This window comes from Ovis aries, chromosome 5 (assembly GCF_016772045.2).
Source record: "Ovis aries strain OAR_USU_Benz2616 breed Rambouillet chromosome 5, ARS-UI_Ramb_v3.0, whole genome shotgun sequence".
NCBI classification, from domain to species: domain Eukaryota; kingdom Metazoa; phylum Chordata; class Mammalia; order Artiodactyla; family Bovidae; genus Ovis; species Ovis aries.
In genome coordinates this window covers 28,526,385-28,552,637 of record NC_056058.1, presented here as the reverse complement: position 1 = coordinate 28,552,637, position 26,253 = coordinate 28,526,385, and the positions used below count along the sequence as shown (strand labels likewise).

Below are 26,253 nucleotides of genomic sequence, written 5' to 3'. Positions count from 1 at the left end.
GTTTGTGTTTCTTGAAGTTTTTCCTGTTTGGAATCCTACCAACTTGTTGAATCTGTAGGTCTCTCTTTTGCCACATGTGGAAGTTTTTAGCCTTTTTTTTTGGGGGGGGGGGGTACTTTTTCAACCCCTTTCTCTTACTCCTCTCTTTCCAAGACTCCAATAATGGGAATGTTCTATTTTTTATAATAGTTGCACAAGGCCCCAAGACCTTTATTTATTTATTTTGACTGTTTCTTTCCATGGGTCAGATTAGATACTTTGTTTTGTTTCTATCTTCCCCTTCACTGATTCTTTTCTCTTTTCCTTCTATTGGGCCATTGAACCCTGCACCGAGCCCTTTCTTTATGTTATTGTATTTTTCAGTTCCAAAATCCCCATTTGCCATTTCTTTGTAGCTTTTACTTTTTGCTGATACTTTATATGTATATATGTGTGTGTGTATATATATATCCCCCACCACCACCACCACCACCTTTTTTTTAGCCATGTTGCACAGCTTTCAGGATCTCAGTTCCCTGACCAGGAATCGAATCGGGGCCACAGCAGTGAAAGCACTGAATCCTAACCTTTGGACCTCCAGGGAACTGAGACTTTTTATTTCTTTGTTGAATTTTTCTGTTTCTTCTTCTTTCAGATATGCTCATAATTACTCATGGAAACATATTTATCATGGCTGCCTTAAAAAATCATTGTCAGATAATTTTCACCTGTCTCTGTCATCTCAGTGTTGGCATGTATTGGTTGACTTTTTCATCCTGTTTGAGATCTTCCAGGTTTTTGATATAATGAATGATTCTGGTTGCATTCTAGACATTTTTGTGTTATGGTACGAAACTCTGAAGCTTATTTAAATCTTGGTTGTTTTAGCTTACTTTCTCTGGTACTGGTCAGTCAAGGCAGGGGACTCCACCTTCTTTCTACCAAGTGAAGATGGAAGACCAGATTCCTCACCTAGCATCACTGATAGCTGGGTTGGGCTGGGTGCTCCTCGTCACTGCTGAGAGGATGGGAGTTCCAGCTCCCCACATGGTCTCCACAGACCCTGTAGGTGGGGGCACATTTCCGGCTGTGGGGGTGAAAGTCCTGGCTGCTCTCTTGGCCTTCTCTGACACCACCCCAGCACGGAGTGCTTCATTACCAGCCTTACGCGGATGGAAGTCTAGGCTTCCCATGCGGACATTACTGGCATGACTGGCAGCTGGCCACAGTTTCTTCTGTGGTGTTTGGCTATAGTAGAGCAATTTAGAGTTGGAGAGTTTTCTGTCTTGCTAGGTTGTCTCTTGTATGGTTTTGCTAAAGGAAACAGGATTTTACTGGGGCCTTATTTGTCTGCATATGTTGGTATTTTTTGGTTGCTAGTTTTTTCTTCTCCAAGTCAAGATAGGTGAGGCAAAATGAAAACCCAGGAAAGATGAAGCTCAATACTGTGTCATTTCTTGGGTCCTAAAAAGTCTCTTTTCTTCTTTCAACCTGTCATAATCGTCTTGTTTGCTTTCTATACAGGGCCCAGTGGTTTTAGTTGTACTTAGCAGGATCAATGGGAAAAAGTATATCTGCTCCATCTCATTGGAAGTCGAAGCCATACATTGATTTTTGAACTTAATATTATGGGTTTTTTTGTTTCCATGAATTCTGTTTTCATTTTTTTCCTAATCTGCCTGGGTTTTACATTTTTTAATAGTCCTTATATTTTTGCTTACATTTTCAAACCTTGTTTATATTTTATCTCTTAGACATATTAACTCATTTCCTCAGGAAAAATGGTCATCACCACCTATCATCTGAATTCAGGGAACCATGTGTAGTTTTTTTTCTAATTATCTTTTATAAATAATTTACAGAAATTTATTAGAACTTTTATCAGAATTTGAACATGGCAGATCCAAAGTCAGTCCACACTTCCCTGTGTTTTAAAAGGGCAGCGTCCTTTGAACAGAAACCTGACTGTTATCAGCTTCTATGTATGAACATGAGACATAAACCATCTTATAGATACCGATTTGAGATTTTTATATCCTTCTCTAATAGATTCCAGTGTATCATTGTTTCTGACTCTTCTCTTTGGACCTGCATTGTTAAAACCCAAAACCGCAATGGTTAGTAGTATTCTTGAGGAGACAGTGACTAATATCTTTGCTGCATAATTACAAAATATTTTCATCTTTAAATTTACAAATACCAACTAGAATGACCGAATCAATGAAATTTTTTTCAAGTTTCTGTATTATCTGTTTCCTTCTAGTCGTCTTTGTATATCCTGTAGCACTGTCCACTGAGACTTCATAGTTGAGGGGTTTTCTGCGGGTCTTTTTTGCCACTAGAAAGCACTAATTTAAGTTACCAACCTGTGAAGGGGCCAGTTTGTGGCTTTAAATTCTCAGAGGATATTTCTCCTCCTCTCCTTTACTTCCAAGACTGCTCTTCACAGCTCTTTATTCTCCCCTCCCCTGGGGAGGAAGCAGCTTTACTTGGAGCTCATCTTTGATTCCCTACACCCTCTTGCCCTGGGCAAACCTCAGGCTTTATCTTAATTTCCTTTGTCCGTACACTCGCCAACCAGATGCTCAAAGTTACAGAGTTCACAGTATGTCCACAGGACAGGGATATGTGATTTTAGGATCTTAATGTTTCCTTTCCAAGATAATCTGAGCCATAGGAAGTTTTAAATGCCAAATCACTCTTCACAGTTAGCCAAGCTCTACTTTGGAGACTACTTAATTTCCTATAACACATTCTTCAAACATACATGGAAAGGTTTAGAAAACAAGTTTAATTATTTCCCCCGCTATAAGAGTTTATTTGACAGTGTTTGCTTCCCAAATCAAAATGAATTTTATATTTCATTCATTCAAAGGTGAGAATGTGTTTAGGCAGCAACCTCTGGTTGGGTCCATAGTGGTAGAAAGTCAACGGTCATACAGATAGTGCATTTCAACTCAACCTAACTGGAACATACCCATTTTAAAATTCAGCAGTTATATACATGTGGTATAGAAGAGACTTTCAACATTCCTATAAGATAATCCCCAGAGAGATTGCATCATGACCTAATCCTGGTCAGCTGCAGTCCATAGGGTTGCAAAGAGTCGGACACGACTGAGCGACTTCACTTCTCACTTTCACTTTTTTATACTTATATACATGTGGTGTAGAAGAGACTTTCAACATTCCTACAACATAATCCCCAAAGAGGTTGCATCATGACCTAAACATGTCTTTTAATTTTTTATGTAGGCTGTATATAGGCTTAATGTTACAGAGTTCACAGAATAATAGGGTCTCTCAGTATGCCTTTGACCCTTTTTAACCACCAGTGCTCAGACGGTGAAGAATCTGCCTGTAATGCAAGAGACTCAGGTTTGATCCCTAACTCGGGAAGATCCCCTGGAGAGGGAAATGTCAACCTGCTCCAATATCCTTGCCTGGAAAATCCCATGGATGGGGAGCCTGGCAAGCTACCGTCCATGGAGTTGCAAAGAGTCAGACATGAATGAGTAACTGCCACTCAGTCTGCCTGTGACCCTTTTTAACCACCCCAAGTGCTTCAGAAGACATTTTCTTATAAATTAGGTTGCTTCTGACTTCCACTGGGCATGTATTCCAGCCCTTTATCTTTGTCTTCCATGAGCGAGCTTCTTTACTTTTCTCAAGATAGGATTCTCTGGTAATGTGGTCCCCTTCCCTAATGTGCACCAGAAACTGCTTCTAAAATGCTGGAAAGGTATTTTCTTTTGAAGAGAGTTCGGTTAACATCTGCTCTGCTGCCTCATCGCCTGTTGCTAGGTGCCAGGGCTTGACAAGGTCTGTTACCCCCAGAATCCGGGGGTCATAAGGTGGCAGGCCAGCATGTCTGGTATCACCATGGTGTCTTCTCTGAAGTTCTCTCTTTTGCTTGATGAGCAGTACTTACTGTACTTACTGTACTAGTTGCCCTTAAACGTCTTATGAACTACATTTTCTTACTTCCATACTACGATGTATTTGTGGACTTAATTTTCACAACTATAGACCACTGACAAATTTGACATTTTACTGTTAAATTACTAAAAATATCTGTTTTATGACCAAGAGCCAGTACTAGCAATTAGTATTCTTTGGTAGGGGGAGCTTTTATCCAAGTCTTGTTTGGACACCCCCAAAGGTTTTTGGTTTTTGTCAGTCATTCCGTGAGAATTTCACAGTAGGCATAACTGAGTGGAGAACAATAGGCTAAATGATACTGAACTGAGGTTCAGTTTTTAATGTTTTCAGTGTCCACTTACCAGGTCCGCAGCTTTCTCTTGCTTATGTCAGCAAACTTGCAAACCAGTACGCATCACACTGCTGGGGTTGTGAGCAGTCATTACTGCAAGCATTAAGCTTGGAACAGGTTTCTAATTAAGATGTTAGAATTATAATAATCTCTAAGCTAGTTTTACTTCTTAAAGGCATTTTCTCATTATTATTCATGTAATCATAGATATCTATAAAGTTAAAAACAATCTCTTAAACACAATCTAATTTTATTCTTTCTTTTCCTCTACCTTTCATTTCTGTGGCTTTTAAGTCTTATGTCTGCATATCTATTCCTAGCCATTCAACTCTGGCTAAGGACTAATTGAAATTTTCTCACTTAATCCAGCCTTGATTCGGTAAAGGCCCTGATGAAGCTGAGTCAGCTCAGTTCAGCAGAGAAGCCCTGTGCTACCCCAGTGACCAGCATAGGACTTGATGGCCTAGGTCCTTAGAATTTTGAGTTTAATTCACAGATTAAGAAGTGATACCATGGCAGCTTCGCTTCTTGTAAGGGACTTTTTTAAAACTGCAACGACTAAAGAACAAGACCTTACATACATTTTAAAATAAATAATGAACCTTATTATTCTCAACAACAGACAAAAATCAAGCCTGAAATATACAGGGATTAAGTAGCCCCACCATGGAGGTGGAAGACCTTATGTTTTTTTGTTTTTTGAGAGATGTACAGCTTGAATTTCATAAAATCCCTGTAGAAACCCATAGAAGTAAGAGAATCTGTGGAGATCTTGCTTATAACATGAGACAAACTGTTCTTTGTTCTCGTTAAAGATTGTGAACAGTGTGTTAAATAATATTAATGGCTAGGATTGTCAGTACTTAACAGTACTTTCCTTGTACAAGTGATTTTATTGATTGATACAGACTCAGTGTAACAGGAGCAGATTATTTTTACTGATTCTATCGAAATCTTAACCAGGTTTGTTAGTGCACCACATATCTCTAACTAGATCTAGATGATGATGTAGATTAAGAAAAGCAAACCACCATCCATCTCTTTTTGATCTGTTAATAACTTAAATCCATCATTGCTAGCAAGTGTTTTCAGATTCTGTCGTGCATACATGTTTCTCTTGTCCCTGGTTAGAAATCCTATAACCTTGTTTCAGCGGTTGGCTTTTCGTACAAGAAAACCCTAACCACTTATCCAGAATTTGGCAGGCAAGTTTGTCATCAGAATTGTTGAAGTAATTGATAAAATACAAAGGAAAAAGTAAAACTGTACTAGTCTCTGCTATTACATTTCATTTTTGTAGCCAGTGAGCTGTGTATTTTTAGGTTTTATAGTAGTTCTGTAAGAGTATTTTTGTGCTAAGTTGAAAGCACTGTATGAAGGCTATAAATAATTACTTAAGACAATGTATGATATTTCTTCTCATTATACTGTATTTTAAAGGTTTCCATTTTAATTACAGAGAATTGTGCTGTTTAAGTTCAAATGTCCTTTTTTTCCCCAGTAATTTACCTACTTCCCATTGATCTCAAAATAATACTTTGTTTAAAATATTTTTTAGTGCAAAAAAAATTTTTAATTTTCTAAAGACAGTCACACATATTATTTCTTTAAAGGTCACAGTATACTTTTCTTTCAAGGAAACAAACCAGTATTTTTAAAATTCTGATAATGCATTCTTGCTCACCTTGGTGGATAAGTCTGGTGGAAGCCTGTTCTACAAAACTATATAGATAATGAACTTTCAGAGGTCAGATGGGTCAGTGGAGGTATAATTAGTAATGCCTATTTAAGAAGCATTAGGGCCTTCAAAAATGTTTCTGATTTCATGAAGAAGACCTGTGTGAAAGAAGGAGATAGAATGGGAATATGCACTACAGTGCACTGTGGCCTGAAAGCTTTGATCAGACTTAGAACTTAAAACTTTGGGAGTTATTTCCCAAACCTGTGAATTATCAAATATCAACCACCCAATTTGGCAGTCGGCACTGATTAAAAAAATTACTCTAAGGGGTCAATAATTAAGGTTCAGTGCTCTGAACAAGAACACTGGGTTAATAAGATGGATATTTTGTGTTGAGTCTTCCTGTTGAGCTGGCTATGCTTTGCTGCCAGCTCATGGCTGCTGGCCTTTTCTAGAAAGAAAATGGCCGAGGTGTGTGTGGTGAGAACACGCACAGACCTGCACTCATTTATGCAAAGCCAGCTCAAAGCCCCTCCCCAAAACAGGTTGTTGGTGATGCCATTCTAGGCTCATGAAGAGAAAGATAGGCTATATATTACTTCTTCATGTCCAAACTTCTCTTAACAAGTAGACGGATTTAGATGATAAAAACTTCACATCTTGAGCTAGCATTATATTTCTTTAACTATCGGTTCCTTTAAGGTGGCTATAAGGTGTCTTGAGTCTCTACTACTACTGCTGTTTTCTATTCAGAGAAGGTTTTAGGAAGCCCAGCATTATTCTAGAGATACTTTTGTATTTTATCAGATTCATTGTAATGGATTCAAGAATTTTTAAAAACTGGCTTTTGTAGTGAGGTTCACTTTTAGCTTGATGACTGTAGTTTAATCAGAGGAAGAATATTATATATCTTTTCTGTGGTCATTTATTTTCTGATCACTATCTGTTTCTTTACAGGCATCAATCATTCTTTCCTTGCAGGTTAACATATTTTTACTATTACAGTATTGTTTCATTGTTCAGAGACATTACTTTGCCGACTAAGGTCCGGCTAGTCAAGGCTATGGTTTTTCCTGTGGTCATGTATGGATGTGAGAGTTGGACTGTGAAGAAAGCTGAGCGACGAAGAATTGATGCTTTTGAACTGTGGTGTTGGAGAAGACTCTTGAGAGTCCCTTGGACTGCAAGGAGATCCAACCAGTCCATTCTGAAGGAGATCAACCCTGGGATTTCTTTGGAAGGAATGATGCTAAAGCTGAAACTCCAATACTTTGGCCACCTCATGCAAAGAGTTGACTCATTGGAAAAGACTCTGATGCTGGGAGGGATTTGGGGCAGGAGGAGAAGGGGACGACTGAGGATGAGATGGCTGGATGGCATCACTGACTCAATGGACGTGAGTCTGAGTGAACTCTGGGAGATGGTGATGAACAGGGAGGCCTGGTGTGCTGGGATTTATGGGGTTGCAAAGAGTCGGACACGACTGAGTGACTGAACTGAACTGAACTGACGTGTATGTTCATACTCAACAACATTGAAAAACACAAAAGAATAAAAGTAATTGTGATTCTTCCATTTAGACCACTGGTTCTAGACCTGGACATTTGATGATGCACAGAGATATTTTTAGTTGCTACAGCTGAGGATGGGGCTGCTGCTAGCATGCATCTAGTGGGTACTTCAGGAATGCTAGCCGTCCTGCAGTGCATGGGACAGCCCCAAACAAACAAGCATTTGACCTCAAATGTTAATATTCACCAGGATGAGAAACCCTGATTTAGACATCTCAAAATTTTAGTGTGCTTGCTTTGTCTTTTTCCTATGCATAGTTTTAATCCTGTATTTTAAAGTGCTTTTACGTCATCTATAATGCTTTATAAACTCCTCTTTTAAAAACAGATTACGAACATTTATCATGTGTTAAGTATTCCTCTAGGAGAAGGTTTTTTAAAAAACTATTTTAACTTTTATTATGGAGAATTTCAACATATAAAGACTTGGCAGAATAATGTAATAAAATCTTCCAACATGAGCATCATGGTTGATAATCAACCATTGTCAATACAGGGGCAATCTAACCTGACCTATATCTTACCCCACCCTCTCATGTTACTTTGAGAAAAACTCCAAAATATTTTTATCTATAAATATTTCAGTATGTATCTCTAACAGAAAGTTTCTTTTAAAAAATAATTTTAATACTGCTTCATAATATTTTACCTTATCCTGTGGATATATTATAATTTATTTAACTAAGTGCCTACTGTTGAGTTTTGCATTTTTTTTTTACTTTTACACTTAAAAAAATTTATTTTAATCTTTATATGACACAATCTCCTTGTTCTACAGGTGAGATAGAAAGTGTGCAAACTAAGCAAGGCGAGAACGAGCACAAGACCCTTAATTTCATTAAACACTGTGTAACTGGTAAAGATTAATGTACATATCTCCTGCTAATTCTTTCCAATTACTTAGTTCATATAAATTCCCAAGCCTGGTTAATTATGCTGAAGTCAGGTAGTAATTTTGAGCAGTGTTCCGACGACAAGGGAATTTTCCTGGTATAACCTTTCCCTCTCACACGAGCTCTCAGCAGATTAGGCGCTCAGCCTGGAGTCCATTCATTTTCTGCTCAGGCCTAATTGCTGCCGACTGGCTGCCACAGGTACCTGGATAGTCTGTGTTTAAGGAGGCAGGGACTTGTGAGAACAAATAAGGAAAGATTAATTGTTTGTTTTGTTCGCTCCCAAGAGAAATGTGGGTGCTTAATCAAGAAAAATAATTTCTTCTGTTGATTTGGCTTATTTGGAGAAAAGATAATCGTGTAAAGCTAGGCACAAAAATGATGCCTTTTACAAGAGGTATTGCCACTCACCTACACAGGAGACAAGGATACAGGGAAATGAATGTAAGACACTGATGAAATGGATGAGGATGGCTCACATTTCTCATCGTAAGTAATCTGGCAGTTGGGCTTTTATTTGTACCAATAGCGCTAGCTAGTATTGTCATTTGTTTTGTCTGGCTCTTCGGAAATCTAATCAAGGAGACAATAGTGTAAAAAAAATCAACAACACTTTTCCAAATTGTTCTTAATTGCTGGAGTACAAAGTGAGCTAAATGCTGTGATGTTTCCAATTAAAGAACCTGTTTTAAGCAAGCACTATTAAATCTATCTTTCCTGATCTGATAAATAAGCAGTCAAAGAGTGGAGCAGATTAATTGAGAGCCATTAATTCCAGATTCCTTATAACAGGAAGTGTGAACCAACATTATTAATGAGCTTTGGCAATTTTGGGCTTGATACCTGTGTCACTTGTATCTTCTGGTCCATCAAAAAAAGGAAATTTATTAAGTGTTATCATATTGCTTGTGATCGTTCATACCTACCCCAAACCGTTTGCTTTCTAAAATCTCAAGAAATATTAGAAGGACTTTTGGTGTGTTCTGAATCAGAGTTGACCATTGAATCTGGAAGGTGAAAGTGAGGGAATTAAAAGAGAAATGTATATTGTCCCTCTGACAGGAAGTGGTACAGCTATAAACACAAGAGTTTTTACACTAGGCAGGAGCTGGCAATCTTTTGTGTGTGAAAGACCAACTAGTCAATATTTTAGACAGTGTGCCCTGTATGGACTGTCGCACTCCTCGCCTCTGCCACTGTAGTATGAAAGCTGCCCTGGATAATATATAAAACAGGGAGAGGGGCTGTGTTCCAGTTACTGTTCGATCGCTCAGTCGTGTGCAGCTCTTTGCACCTCCATAGACTGCAGCACGCCAGGCATCCCTGTCCTCCAGTATCTCCCGGAGTTTGCTCAGACTCGTGTGCATTGAGTCCGTGATGCCATCCAACCATCGCATCCTCTGTCAGCCCCTTCTCCTCCTGCCCTCAATCCTTCCCAGCAATAGGATTTTTTCCAGTGAGTTGGCTCTTTGCATCAGGTGGCCAAAGTATTGGCGTTTAGCTTCAGCATCAGTCCTTCCAATGAATATTCAGGGCTGATTTCCTTTAGGATTGACTGGTTTGATCTTGCTGTCCAAGGAACTCTCAAGAGCCTTCTCCAGCACCACAGTTTGAAAGAATCAATTCTTTGGCACTCAGCCTTCTCTGTGTTCCAATAAAACTTTACTTATAAAAGCAGACAACAGGCCAGATTTGACTTTGGGGCTCTAGTTGGGCCCTGGATTTAGAGGCCAGTGGCAGATTTGGGTGGATGGGCAGCAGCAGATGGCTGGAATGAAGAATGTGGCCTGGCATCAGGTGAATATGGGTTCAGAGTCCTGACTCTACTTATACTAGCTGTATAAGCTAAGGTAGTTAATTAATTTCCTTGAGCGCTAGTCACCTTTTCTGTAAAAAGGAATAAGAAGATACACCTCATAAAGTTGTTAGTGAGGATTACATAAGCTAATGTACATGAAGCATTATCCAGTTCCTGATATAGAAGAGGCATACAGTGAAAAATAGCCATCATTTTTTTCCCATCAAATCCAGATCATATGTGACATGTTTGTCCTCATTTTTCTGAAATTCCAGAATATTCCTAGGACTCCTTAGAGCCATGGGGATTAATGCCTAATCTTATTTGGCCATGAAAATTAAATTAGAAAGTATTCTTTTAGAAACCCATCTAAACAATTCAGCTAAAACTGTAACTAATTAAAAATGCTGTTGGAGGCCATACAAGGCAGAAATCTTGAAGGTGATGCAGAATGTTGTCACGGGGAAGTGCTAGTGTTAGTCTTCTACGCCTTCACTCCTGTATTCATTGATTCGTAAAATAAACATTTTTCAAGAGCTGTTCATGATCAGATACTCTGCCTCAGGCCTTACATTTATTGTTTCACAATCCTCACCACCATCCATGCTCAGTAGCATCATCTGGTATTGAAAGTCAGCCTGCTTAAACACGGACCGTTCTGTATAGAATGACACCTGTAAGCCCATCTGTAAAGTACCTCCATTTCCCTCCACAGACAAACAATTGGCAGGCATTTCAGGTTGAATTTTTTAAAGAACCTGCCAGTCAAGGGAGAGATTTGAGGAGTGCTGGGGTGGGAATCTTGTCCCTAGGGGAGCAGTTCATGCAGGACTCTCGCTAGCAAGTCTCCAAGGTGGAGTGTTCATGATGACCCACTGGAGTTAGAAAGCAGTCATGCAACTTGCAAGTATATTGAAATTTCTAGTCTGATAAAGAAGTAAATTAAGCTTTATTAATGTTGCTGTAGAGGGAACTCCCTGGTGATCCAGTGGCTAGGACTTTTTGCTTTTACTGTCCGGGCCTGGGTTCAGTTCCTGGTCAGGGAACTAAGATCCCTCAAGATACGTGACATGGCCAAAAAAAGAAAAAGAAAGAAAGAAAAATTATGGTACAGACCAATACTGGCCCTCTGGCAAGCCCAGACATCGGTCAGCCTGGGGTCCACAACCAGGAGCCCTCATTTGCTTGTACATTCCAGTCTGTTGCACTTTATGCTTGATTAGGTCGGTTTATGATCTATATTACCTACTTTCAGCTAAATTTCACAGAAGTTGTTGTTTGGTTGCTTAGTCACGTCCAACTCTTTGTGACCTCATGGTCTGTAGCCCACCAGGCTCCTCGCTCCATGGAATTTTCCAGGCAAGAGTACTGGAGTGGGTAGCCATTCCCTTCTCCAGGGGATCTTCCCAACCCAGGGATCGAACCTGTGTCTCCTGCACGGCAGGTGGATTCTTTACCACTGAGCCATGGGGAAGCCCTGAACCTCATGGAAGATTCAGTAGCTTAATAGGAGCCCTGGAAAGAAGTCACAGACTGAAGAGAAAGCTGGAAAATGCTTGCCCAGGTGCACGGTGAACAGCAGAAAGGTGCAGCCCTGATCCCAGCACTGCTTCCGGTTCTGCAAGCTCCAAGGCCCTCACTTAACCTGGCCCTTCAGATGAAAGGCCTAGGAGCACCAAGTAGGAGAGAAAGCCGCCTTTGAAAGAACACAAGCCTGTGAGAGAACATGATAAAATTGGATGTTTGAACATTTTTCTGTCAGTGTGGGATTTTGTTGCCAGAATTAATGTTTATAGCCTGAAATTCTCTCCAGCTCCCTTAATACTTGGAAACAGCATTTTCTAGCCTGTTCAGAAATCTTTCACAAAAAGAGTTTCAGCGACTCTTGGACCCAGATTTTTCTAAACACAATATTTTGTAATTCTGTAAGAACAACTGTGCAGCATCAAGAAAGGGAGATTCCTGGCCACATCTCATTAAAAAATTAGCCTTTGTGGTGGTGGAGATTGGAAGTTGAAAAATTACTATTATGATTCAGTAAGTACAGTCATTGGATCTATTTGTCTTTTTGAGATACTCTTTTCTACAATAGTGGTCATTGAAATAAAATATTATGAAATAAACAGAATTTTCAGTCGCTCTTGAACACAATTAGAGAATAATCACTGTATTTCAACCTAAGAGAGCTTAGTCAGTCATATTACTCTCCTGTTAAAATATCATTATCTGCAATTTTTAATAGGAACAGAAATTGTTTTTGTATCATTAACACATGCCATTAAAGAGAATTTAAATATTAGTTCATCTTTATATCACTTTAAATTTTTCTTTTGTGTATGTTTTAAATAGAACATAATTAATACAGTAATACCTTTATTTCATGTATAATTAAGTATTAGAGTGAGGGCTCAGCCCTTTTTCACTGGAGATCTGTATGATGAAAAATGTTTGGGAGACATGGAGACACTACTCCAAGTCACTGGAACCTCCTGTTTCATTCATGCCAGTGTGTTTTAAGTAAGTAAAATGAGTTTAGAATTTTAAAAAAATATTCTTCCTGTGGTTCTTCTTTATTAGAAAATATGTTGTATTTATTTTAAAAGACCTCTCCCAATTCAGAATTTGGCCAACTCCCATCTTGCTTGTACTAAAGGAAATCAACCCTGAATATTCATTGGAAGGACTGATGCTGAAGCTCCAATACTTTGGCCATCTGATGCAAAGAGCTGATTCATTGGAAAAGACCCTGATGCAGGGAAAGATTGAGGGCAGGAGGAGAAGGGGACGACAGAGGATGAGATGGTTGGATGGGATCACTGACTCAGTGGACATGAGTTTGAGCAAACTCCAGGAGATAGTAAAGGACAGGGAAGCCTGGCATTTTTTCACAGAGAATGCTTGCTTTCTCGATGGGAAATTGTGGCTTTTATCCCCTTTCTTCTGATCCTGCCCCTCATAGTGATTCAAGAAGACTTGTTATTGTCTCTTGTCCCAGAATGCCTTTTAGGCAGTGGGCATGCCAATAAATTGAATTCTTTCCATTTTCTCCCTCATCCACCTGAGCAGGAGAGTAGGGTCACAACATCGGAGCAGAGGGTAGGATGTTGGAACTCTGATCGTCCGTCTCTGTTATGATTTTAAACCATCCGTGATAGGAGAGTCACCTCCTACCTACCAGGAGCTTCCTTACCTTCTACACACACAACTGAATCCTGCACGTCATACCTAGGATGCTCTTGGGCTTATTTCAGGTACTACTTGCCATCCTGCTGTTGGAGATTCCTATCCTGTTCCAGAAAAATCTAGGCCATTCTTAGGTACCTTTATGAAATCACCCTTTCGCTAAAAACAGTCCCAGGACTGTGTCCTGGAAGCTAGTCTCGATCAAGCAAAGGAGCAGTTTCCTTGTTTGTCGCCCCCACTGCCATTTTCATTGTTTAGCGCTTTGTCCCTTTCTGATGTCATGGTCGTTTCCTCAGTAGCTCCAGCTGTTCTGCACAGTATCCGGGGAGATGTGCCTTCTCAACTTCCTCTCTGTCCATAATACTCACCTACCAAGAATTATGTCATAGCTTCTTGGTAGCTACTGAACTGTGATGTTCTCAGGCTGGATACTCAGAACCGCAGCCTTACTCTGCATGGATATCACTGCCTACTAGCCTACTGACTGCCCTTGTCTTGGCTCCTGTGTTTACCATACCTTGCACCTGGTATCACCTCTCTTCTCATCTCTGTTTCCCAAAACATCCCACAAGGTCATTTCCAGGACCTCCTCTTTACGGGTTCTTTTTCAGTTCTCCACACCCAGATGTAATATTCTCAAACCCGAATACATTATAGTTGGCTGTTATCCCACTGCATTTTTACCTTCTGTTACAGCTCACTAACTTTATTTCTCCACACTCAGTTTTCAGTCCTGCATGCCACCCGTCTGCCTCCCCAAACATGTAACTTTAGCTCAGCCCACCGTGACTCCTGGGGCTACCTTGGTGGCCAGGAATCCACCTGCAGTGCAGGAGACCTGGGTTTGACCCTTGCATTGGGAAAATCCCCTAGAGAAGGGAATGGCTACCCACTCCAGTATTCTTGTCTGGGAAATCCCATGGACAGAGGAGCCTGGGGGACTGCAACCCATGGGGTCGCAAAGAGTCAGACACAGCTGAGCAACTAACACTTTAACACACACTGTAACTGCTACTTCAAGACTGCCAGATAGATAATTTGGTTTTAATGATATTTGATATTATTCTAATTCTTTCTTTTGTTATTTTTGTTCCTCTCTGATAGTTTGGGATAAAATATTAGATTCAAGTGGAAATGTATACCCGGGGCTGATTCATGTCAATGTATGGCAAAAACCACTACAATATTTGAAGTAATTAGCCTCCAATTAAATTTAAAAAAAATGATTCAAATGGAATATCTACTTTATTATGCAGTATTTCATTGTGTGATATTCTCTGAGTTGATAGTGGTACTTTTGTATTATTTGTTATGTGAAACATTTAAAATTAGGCTGCATAAAATTTTGAAAATCTATTCAGCAAGAAAGTCACCACAAATTCAAACCATAAGACCAATAGGCTAAAAAAATGAACACTATATATGACAAAGGTCTGATTCCTATGGTATGAAAAGTTCTTTTATAAGTTGTTAGGAGAGGAAAATTATCAAACAGGAAAATGATAATTCATTCATTAAAAAGTCATTATAAATGACTAGTGAAAAATTAAAAAAAGAAAAATACTTTATTAGTAATCAGTTCAGTCAGTCGCTCAGTGGTGTCCAACTCTTTGCGACCCCTTGGACGGCAGCACGCCAGGCTTCCCTGTCCATCACCAACTCCCAGAGCTTACTCAGACTCATGAGATAGTATATTTACTTGTAGATTTGCAAAGACTAAAACAAACCGTTTATACTCACTGTTGGTAAGGAATAGACATTCTCACATACCTTTGAGGCATCTGCCCATTGTGGCAACATTTTGGCAAAAAATGTGACAGTTTTGTCTCTGAATTTATCTGACAATTATTCTTGCATAATTGGGCTATGCTGTGTGTAAGGCATTTCTTTCATTGTAATATAAAAGTTTCCCAATAGGAGTAACATTGGTTAAAAATGTATTGAAATAGCCATACAGTGGAGGGTAATAGAAAATACACAATAGCAGTTCAAAAGAATGGTGTAATTCTATATGTACCAATAGGAAAAGATGCCTAGGACCTATGGCCTGATACAGAAAGAAAGAAAAAAAAGAGAGGGAGGGAGGGAGGAAGGAAGAAAGAAAGTTCTCCAAAGACAAAAAAAATGTTTAAGTAATACTTTGTCTTATGACCAGTAACATTCACAATGTAGAGCTCTGTGAGGACCAAAATACAGGAAAACCTTATAATCAGAGTTATAGAAAACCAGCAACTAAAAGACCTTATCTTTCCATCGTTGAAGTTTTAAGCCTTTTTAAAATATATGAAATCTGTATTACTTATTCTCATAGCCACAGCTTTTTACTGTTATTCTTCTTCTTGGCAAGACAAACCACATGAGTTTAGTAATCCCGTTGTATTATCACCAGCCACATAAGAAAATCTGCTGTAGAAGTATACGGATGACATTCGCTCTTCCAGATTGATGCTATTTATTTTTCATTGGCACATGGAAGGTTGCTAAGCGTCCCCTGGTCAGGTTCTGCCAGCCCTTTACGCCCAGTAATTGCATTGTTCCGTGTCTTTATCAAGGAATCCCTCGCCAGTAAGTTTTTGGGAGGGACAAGTGTCAAGAATGAGAAGCCACAATGAAGTGCTTGGGACTGAGCAGAGATTACACTGCTCAGGTCATCCTACAAAACTTGTCAGTTTGCTGCCCAAATAAATGCCTCGAGTGTGTAAAACGCAGAGCATAGTGACCCCAGGAAGAAAAATCAATTGCAATTCATATTTCATATGTCTGTAATTGCTTGTGAAAGCACGGCAGCGGTTTGTTTGCAGGGCAGCTCTTCCTTGCCCGTTGTCTCCTTTCTCTTCTTGGTTCTAACGGTCACGTCTTTCACATGCTCACATTTACGGTGAAGCAAAATGTGGGGCCTTTCTTCTTTCTGGTCCACATTACCATTCCTATTACTGGTGCCCTGTACTGGATTTGATCCGTGCATTGAACTGTAAACAGGCTGAGATCATGCAGTAGAAACGGCTAGTTCACTTTGTGGTTCTTGAAGGTTTGGGTGTTTTTATTATTCGTTCATCCATTTTGTTTTGAGGTGAGAGAGGCAGGTTGTGGAAAGCATCATCTTTCATCAGGAGAATTACTCATTTATTAGGATTATAAACAACAAAAGTGAATTCTGTGTGCATGTGGAGGTGATCGTAAATGCTTTTTTTTTTTTGTAATAAAATCAGAAGAGGGGGTTAAAAACCTGCTTAATTTTGAGAATCACCCAGTCCGTCTACCCTATCAACCCTCTCTTGCTCTAATTCCCTTAACCCAGCTCTTTCTCGTGTGAAGCTGCTCTTGAATTCGTAACCCTTCTCTGGACTGAGATGTCATAGGGATAGAGAAAATGCTGCTCACTTTATGGATTACTGTTAAGTCAACAAAACTTTGGCAGCATTGATTAACTTGACAGTGAGTACAGCAGTACATTTATCACTTATGGCTGTGCTGTAGAAAATCTAATAAGAGGCAAACAATTCCCTTTAGAGCAGTAACAGGTTCACTGTGGCTAACGGTGCATGCACTGGAAATTTCTGCCTTTAAATTATACCCTTGCTGCTGGTTGGGTCATTGACTCAAAGCTTCTGCACTTCTGTAGTCATGCTGTTGTTATTAATTTCATCACAGTTATTTGACTTAAATGCATGTTTAAATTTTTATGTATATGTAGTGTTTTTAAAAAGCTGAGAAGAGGATTAAATACAGTTCAAGAATGATAATCTTAAAGTAATAGCTAGAAATAGAGAGCTCTGCTGTATGAAGCTAAGAAGATCACAAAGAAATTACCTCCCACAGTTAGTGCTACATAATTTAGCCTGTTTCATAAAGGAGTACATGGAGAAAATTTTAGTCTCAGCTAAATAATTTGTAAGGAAAAGTATTTATGATAGTATTAGATGTGAAATTATTATGAACATGTACTGGTAGAAATTTGATAGGATTTTTTCATTTTTTTCCTTCATACTGAAGATATCCCATTAAGACTGAAAATTTTCTTTCCTTCTATCCAATAAACAGCATTACTTATTTCCCCCATATATCATTAAGATCTTTCACTGTGCACTTAGGTAAACATGTGAAAAAATAGGATAAAATATGTTTAGTGGAGGATACTAATTGTATCTAATGATTGCAGAGGTATGGGTAAGTGTGATGAATTTAGTAGATCAGGGTAAGGAGTAAGGAAATTAGGTTTTTAAACTGTTATAATGGTTATCTAGTAAACTGAAGACTATTTGATGATTCTCACTCTTATAGTACACAGAAAATCTGATAATCTGCTAAAAAAAAAAAAAAAAGCCACCACCTTGTCAGGACAGTTCTTATTTCACATGGAGATGTTTTTCTTTCTGTTAAACTGTGTTTTAACAAGAAAGGTATTCTGTTCTAGAAAGGTATCCAATTCATCATTTTTAAAACAAAAAATTCCTGTGATCTGCTTAAAGTCACAATTCAGCTGGAGAGAGTTGGTCCAAATCGGGGAAAAAATTCTCTCTCTCTTTTTTTTTTAAGTGCTTGTGTTTTGCTAGGAAACAGTCTTGAATTGAGGGCTCTTATATGGTAGCATCTGTGAGATGATATAGTTTTCTTTGTTGGGAGAAAAGTATTCTGCCTGAATCAATTGTCAAGAGGTTTAATATAATAAGGCAGCTTGTGGTATGACTAAAAGAAATACCGTGCACAAGAAATTCCCACAGCAGTTTGTTTTTAGAAGAAAAACTGAGTTTACCTGAAACATGAATACATTGAAAGCCAAGACTTAATAAGACAGAGCTTAGAAAGGGTTGCTGTCCAAAGGTCTGTGTCAGTGATCTCATCCAATTGTCTGTGAGATTCTAAAAGACATATGAACCCAAATTGCTTTTTCGTGAGCTTTGAGAAGTACTGGCTTGAATCAGTAACATTCAAGCCTGTTGATGTTAGCGTTTGGATTTAATTCAATGAGAATGTGTTTTCCTTTTTAATCTATAGGGCAAATGTAATGTATCTCCCTTCTGAAAACAGTCTTTTCTGCCACGTCGACCACTCTGGATTTCACAGGTTACAATAGGAGTGCCCCCACCACTTGCCCTAGTGAACAGAGGCCGGGTATTGATTAACTATCACGCTGGCATCAGAACTACTCTTAGGATTCAATTTTTTTGTTGTTTTGCATATTTTATTGATCAAAATGGTAAATGAGCATCAAGCGTGCAAGAAGACGATGAATTGTTTACTTGCATAAAATAACCTTTCAATAAGGGAAGATGCATGGCTCACACTTTGGTTCTGTTCTGCGGCCCGAAGCAGATGGCATTCAGCTGCTATTGATTTGCTTCCATAGTTAAGGAGCAGCCTGCAACCCTGCATGCCCACTGTGAGAAGGGGTGCAGATTTGGGGACCAGAATGGAAGCCAAGAAGGAACTGATTGACCCTCCCTAAAATCCTAAGGAAAAAAAAAAAAGAAACAACAACCACCTTATTTGGAAACCATGAATGTCTACTAAATGGAAACTTGAATTAATGTCATCATATGTGGGCTGATGCTTTTAAAAGAACAACATTTGTGATCATCACTAAGGCAGGTCTCTCTAGTGAATAACAAATAGAGTAACCATCACAGAATACTGATTATAAGCATTTATATTTAAAGGAAACTAAATAAAGTTTTTTCTCCTTTCCTTTGGGGTAGAATTATGTAATCTTCACATGTCTCATGTGGTGTCCACGGCAGAGCTTTCTGGCCTTAACATAAATGTACACATAAGTTGGGCTGACAGCCTCCCTCTTATTTACAAGTTGTGTGATCTCCATTTATACAACGGTCCACCCAGATCCTTTGTCAGCAATCACATTTGGTTTTAAAATGTCTTTCCATAATAGGTAGTTACAGATGTTGAATTTATAAATATTTTCCTTGAAGCTGTGTCCAACAATGACTTTACATCTCAAAAACGAAGGATAAGCTGACCTACCAATTGTGCCTTTTTTTTTTTCCCCTTCCAGATGCATGAAATACTGAAAACCACTTGTTCAAAACCATTAGGAACAAATAATAGATATATTAACATAATAAAGCAGGTATTTATTACTCAATAATGCATATATTAGTCAAGCTTAGCTAAATATCTTAATTTTTCTTGCAGTTTATAATTTAAATATGAGTAAAATCTTAACAAAAATTTGTAATGAAGCTGCTTGCCCTTTATAGACCTACTTCACTGGGTTCCTTCTCATAAATAAACCGTTATTACAAATGACTGTTCTGAAAGCGTTTTCCTGTTACTCTTTATACTTGAAATGTTTTATTATAAGCCATGCTGCTTGTTTGTGATGGAGAGTGGCCAGTTTACTCTGCTTGGTCCTGAGTAAATGTTAGCTTTGTCTCTTCTCTACTCTGCCCCTACCCTGGTGATAAAGATTTGGGAAAATGAATTAAATTTACTCTGTTACAAAAAGCAGTCACCCTTTATGTTTCTTTCTCTTCTCTTCTCTTCTTGTAGTACCAGAAAACCCAACTAATTTCTCAAACCTTTCATGCTAGAGAGAAGCTTGGAGGGCAGAAGGCATTAAGGTGAAAGAGGCATGCTGGACATGCTGGTGTATTGGGTGGCTGTCGTGCCCTTATGGGCCATAGCCGTATTTTATTTACTGTGTCCCTTTCGGTGTCTAGTATGATGCAGAGAATACCTCCTCTGTGCTTCTGGAAAATGCAGCCCTCATTTCCAAGTTAAAGAGAGAAGACTAGTTGGCATCAGGTTTGTCAAACTCAAAAGGACTCTAAAAAGAGGGAAGCCTTTCTCTTCTCTGCTCTTGTGAGTAGGAGAACAGGACACATCTGGGAAGGGAGAGTCAGGCCAGAGCCTCTGCTATGGACAGTGCTCGTGCCGTCTCTCAGACAAACGAGAGCTGTGTTCATGATGCCAGAAGGTAATCAGCAAGCTGAAGTTGTCAATGACACTGTAGGAGAGTTACTAGGATGCTTCGAAACCAAGCTGTCAGCACAGCATTTGTGTGGCATTATGTTGATGGTGGAAAAAATTTAAGCAAGATGATTAAGGGTTAAGACTGATGGGCTCGGTTAGTTAGGCATAGTGATTGAAATCTACTTAGAATTTCTCATGTTGAACTTGTCCTAATTCTGGCAAGATATATAATTTGGGCCAATTTAGTATGTTTTGAGCAGGTAGTTACTGTTTCTAGCTGATATAGCTTTCTGTGTATAAAAGTGGTATGTATGTTTCATTAGTTTTTCATTAGGAAAAAAAAAAATCCCCCACTCCATTTTCTTGGCAACATCTAACACCAAGTATCATCTCTGGTTAGCAGTCCTTTTGAACTTTGCTGGTGGCATAGTGTATAAGAGTCTGCCTGCCAGTACAGGGGACACAGGATCCCTGGTCTGGGAAGATCCCACATGCGCTGGAGCAACTCAGCTCGTGAGCCCACACACTGCAACTACTGAAGCCCGTGCGCCCTAGAGCGCATGCCCGGCAACAAGAGAAGCCACAATGAGGAGTCCACACCCTGCAACTAGAGAGCAGCCCCCACTCACCACAACTAGAGAAAGGCCTTGCAAAGCAGCAAAGACGCAGCACAGCCAAAGTAACTAAATTAATTATTTTAGAAAGCAGTCTTTTTGCTGACTCAGTAACAACTTCATCAGCATCTTACAGTATTTATTTAGCAAAATCAACTGACAGTGAGACTCCTGGAGATCAACTGCAGGAGAATGAAAAGACAGAAAAGATATACTTTTAAATAGCTTTATTGAGATAGGAACTATATCCCATGAAATACACATAAATGTTGTACCGTCATTTTTAGCAAATTTATAGTTTTGTGACCATCAACACAATCCAGCTTTAGAACATTTCTATGACAGCCCCCAAAATTACCCTCATGCCTACTCAATCTACTTCTTTTCCTGCCCAGTCTGAGCAACTCTTACTATAAACTTGAAAAAGGAAATACATGTTAGCAGCTGAAGGTGCCGCCCTTTTCATATTCATTACTCTTTGGATCTCATCAGTGTGCTTCAGGTTTGGGAGGTGACTTCTTCTTGCAATGTAGACCATCTTGAAAGATGATAGCTTTAACTCAGATGTGGCTTTTTGAACCTGTACCCCCAAACAGTGAAGAGAACAAAATGAAGATAGGAATTTGTGGGAAAGAAAGGCAGGAAAGCAGTAACTTAACTCATTATCTTTGTGCCTGAGTTATTTTCTTTGGGGCATACATTTGTTTTCCAGGGAAGAATGACTGGTAGATAATAGAAATCTCTTCTGCGTTAATTTTATCCCTGCCTTCCAGATAGAAATGAATGCTACTGGGAAAGAGAGGGGAAATTGAGGTCGTCCAACACCAGCTGTGTTTCTGGCCCTCTGCTGTGCCTAGGTGTGGTGAAACTGAACTGAAGGAGCTGGCATGTCAAATCCCAGCGCTGCTTATTCACCTGATGAATATTGGAGCCCCCTTTTGAGCAGCTCTTTTACTATATATTTGATCGTGTTCCATTTAGCATGTAAAATGTAGTATTATGCAGCAAATCAAACTGCCTTATTAAAGTGTTAATACTTTAATATTAATATATTAGAAATATATATATATATATATAAGATTGAAGGCAGGAGGAGAAGGGGACAACAGAGGGTGAGAAGGCTGGATGGCATCACTGACTCAATGGACATGAGTCTGAGTAAACTCCAGGAGTTGGTGATGGACAGGGAGGCCTGAAGTGCTGGAGTCCATGGGGTCACAAAGAGTTGGACACAACTGAGTGAGTGAACTGAACTGAAAGTATAATTTAATATATTTATATTTAATATATAATAGTATATATTATATACTTTAATATATTTATATTTAATACGAATACTCTAATATTAAAGTATTGCAAAGCTTTAGGATTTAGGAAACTTAAATATTTTGCTATGGGGAAAAAAGACTGATGAGTCATCTAAAATACAAAAGCATTTCTTATGGAATAAATTTTGTAGTTATCAAAATACATAGCTTACTGTCAACAGCTGAGAAAAAAGATGTCAGTGTTCAGTATATACTTACTGAGTATCTACTGTGGGTGCTGCCTGGCACAGAGTAAATTATTCACACCTAATCCTTGTCTTTGAGGGATTTGGTTTGGCCATTCAGTACCTAAACAAGTAACTAAGAAGTGGTATGTGTGACATTATCCTGAACAGTACATTAAGTATTTACCTACTCATTAGATATTTCCATTTTGAAAACTATTTTAAAAGTGGTTTATTTTGGCTACACTGGGTCTTTGTCGCTGCACATGGGCTTTCTCTAGTTACAACGAGTGGGAGCTACTCTCTAGTTGCCATGCATGGGCTTCATGTGAGTGAGTCACTGATCAGAACAGACTTTCAGGCCGAGGTCAAGAGTTAGCTTATAGCATTAGCATGACACAAACTTCATCAAAATCCTTCAAACACATGCAGCAAAGTAATGAGCAATTATTTTAAAGCTATGATTGTATCGCTTCTATTTTTGTTTATAGTGAAGTTACTTGAAAAGGTACACTTTGGGGTTTGCTAACTATTCCTATTAATTGTGATAGTCATTCATCAAATTAATAACAGAAGGCCACTGAAAAATCATTGAAATCCATTGGTTTGGTATAGCGTCAGCATCAATGGTTTTTTTCAGAGTATCCCGTTTTGCATAAATTAGTGAAGAAATGCGTATCTATCGAAACTGGGTATACTGGTAGAATGTTCAAACAGAAATACAGATCCATCACCCTTCTCTCCGCAGCCCGTTCCTGCCTTACATGTGTATGATCATCCAACAATCCGTTCAAAGTCTTAACTTGAGAGGTTTGAACCCTTAAAATATAATTAGTCAATTAGTTCTTAAGCACTTACATTTCAGAGTGTATTCTAAGAGCAGCTACTGTACAGCAAAAAAAAAAAAAAAATGCATTTTTCATTTTTTCTCTCCGATTTATCAGATTGATCCTTCTTTTATCTCTGCACAAATGACACCGTTAGTGGACCTGAGGATATCTAAGCTTAAAGAAGCTCCTAAAAGATGAGAACATTAACCCAAGTGCACTGAATTCCCTGAACGTCTTGCATTCTCCTGCTCAGACTTGAAGTGGGTACCTGCTGTTTAATGTAATTAGTTTCAAAGGGAATGTCAGATCCGTCCTCAGGAGTTTACTCTGACCCAAAAACCCTTGTAAGAAAATATCAGTGAGACAAAACAAGAAAAGTTATCACAGTTGGGAAGCTCCTCACTGCGTTATTCGTTACTCAGGGGCATGTTTTTAAAAAGAGTCCTGTTTGCTGTCTGGCTTAGTAATTTTCTGGTTGCAAACCTGTGCTCAAGACAAAGTTGCTCCAGCAGGTAGCCTTTTTCCTCTTCTAAAAATGAAGACATGGTGGGCTGAGTACAAAAAAAAGGAAAATAGAAAACAGCTGACATTTTAACAATGGTTTGAGCATTTCTTATGAAAGTAAGGTTTAAAAATTAAAGACAAATAAAGCTTATTAATTTTCAACATACATTTTCCCCATTAAAAAGTGTACTGAAATAAGGCTATTTTCAGCTTCTCTTTTTATCCATATTGACGTTCAGCTTATAATGAGCTGTAATTAAGAGGTTGAAAGGGGTCTCCTTTGAGTAGCAGGGTAAGTCTGACAACACATGGCAGCATCACAGTTCTCTTTGGCTTCTTTTCCCTAAGACATAGATGAGCAATTGCTTAAAACTTGTTGTAATTTATAAGCCACTAGTCTCATGACCCTCTTTGTTTATTCCCCTCTTTCTCCCTCCTTTGTTGAGTCTTGCTGATCTATTCAGCCACACCTGGGCTGAGCTCCAGAGCTTAAGGGAGGGGTTGTGGACCCCCTTCTTGCCAGAGGGTGAGGGTGGAGCAGCTGACCCTTGAAGGACCAGAAGGTTATTAAAGAAGGGACTGAAACTTCCCTTTAGGGAGGCAGTGCAGCTGGGAAATAGTACAAGACCGGATGCTCAATTCAGCCACCTCCAGGGGCACACTGTCCACCTTAGGGGATGTTATTAACAGCTAGTCATTTGACATCACAGAATTATTTTCCCATAAAATGTTCTTGATCCTATCTACCTCAGTGGTGGTGATGAGCATTAAGTGATCCTGTGTATGTAGGGCTACTTAGCAGCCATACAATATCATGCCAGTATTATATATTACTGTTTTTCTTAGCAAATCCCTTGCTTAATTTCCTGTCTATAAATTCTTTCTACAACATTCTGCAGCAATTGGGCCTCAACTACATTTGGTCAAATATTTGCTGGGGTGGTACCTGTTATCTCCCAAAGCATAATCTTCCATCAGAGACTTCAGTCACCGAGTTTCTCTTTATATTTGGTCAAAATTTGCCTCCTCAGTGTTCATCTCTGTTGCGTTCTGCCTCTGGAATAACCCTCACACATTCAAAGCCCAGAGTCAAAGGGACAAAAACCAAGTAGACTTATAAATGAAATAACTGCAGGCACTGTAAGGGAAACAGAAAATAAGGGAGCAAGGAAAAGACGGTCAGGGAGTGAGAGCAAGTGCTAGAATGGTCAGAAAAGGCACCTCTGAGGTGACATGTAGACTAAGACTGAGGAACGTTAATCGTGTCAAGCCCGAGAAGGGCTAGGGAACCACAGAGGCTGTGGTGGAAGGAGCACAGGCCCCTGGTGGCTCTGAAGGCCACTGTGGCTATCACTTTATGAGCCAGTAGGAGGGGAGCTCCGGGTGATGCATATGGAAGGTGAGGGGAAGGAAGCCTCCAGCTTGGCAGCTGGGCAGGGCGGTGCTTTCAATGGCTAAGGTGAAGAGGTGGCAGAGGAGGGGGTGGCAGGTTTATTTATTTATTTTTTAAAGGAATTATCAATTTCTGTTTTGCACATTTTTAACTGAAGGGATCTATAAGAAACTCAAGTGGAGATGTTACGTAGGTATTTAGTTCTGTGAGTCTGGAGCCCAGAAGAGAGTTCCAGCTTGGAGATGAGAATCTGCATCTCATCAGAATAAAGGTATTAAAATCCATGGCAATTGATACATTCTGATTAGAATGTGGGGAGACAAGAGGGCACTGGCTAAGCCTTGAAAAATCCCAGCAGTTTTGAGGTCAGGTGGTAAAAGAAGAGACGACAAAGGAGAGTGAAAACGAGATAGGAGGAAACCAGACGAGTTACAGAAACAAAGAAAGGAGTTTTTCAAGAAGTGGGAGAAGGGTTGTTCGGCTGAGTGATGGCTGCTCAGAAGTCGAGTATGGCGAGGACAAAAGTGGCCTTGGAATTTAGCAACACGGAAAAGATCTGTGATCTTGACAAGCAAACCAAAAGCAACCAAAGCCATTTTTGTCCAAGACAGATTAATGGTTGAAGTAGAAATAAGAAAAGAAAACAGCATCTGTAGTACACTGGTGAGAACTTCTGCCATGAAAAGAAGCAGAGAAATAAGCTGTGTTCTCTGAGAGATCTTTTGTTTCTTTGTTTGCTTGGCTCTGTGAGATCCTAGAGCATGTTTATAAGCTGATAGGAATGATTCAGCAGAGATAATAATAGAAAAGTGGATGGATGGAATTAATAGTGAATAGGCAGAGGAAGGAAGGGTTAGAACTAAAGACATATCTGAGAAAGTCAAGAGGTGAACTGAGCTAGAATGTAACTAGAGGAACTGGCCTCTGAGAGAAGGAGGGGCACTCCCTCCACTATAGCAAAGGAAGGAAGAGGATTGTGGAAGGCTGATGTGGCCAGAGTAGGGGTAAAGATGAGGGGTCTCAAGTCTGGTGACTTCTGTATTATTGAAGTGTGAAGAGCAGTTCTCAGCCCAGAGGGAGGGTGGAGGAAGGGGCAAGGGAGATTCAAAGAG

General features: G+C 39.3%; 1 protein-coding gene across 3 annotated transcripts in view; it reads left to right on the top strand.

Moving 5' to 3' along the window:
* SNX24 (sorting nexin 24) overlaps positions 1 to 26,253 on the top strand; it is a 172,575-nt gene that overhangs the window by 120,135 nt on the left and 26,187 nt on the right. For 2 of the 3 annotated variants that reach the window (XM_060415675.1, XM_060415677.1), the window contains one exon: positions 19,389 to 19,463. The exons of the other annotated variant lie outside the window; for it this stretch is intronic. In XM_060415675.1, the coding sequence (XP_060271658.1) occupies positions 19,389 to 19,463 (75 nt within the window). The remainder of the gene's footprint in view (positions 1 to 19,388; positions 19,464 to 26,253) is intronic. 3 annotated transcript variants of the gene reach the window in all.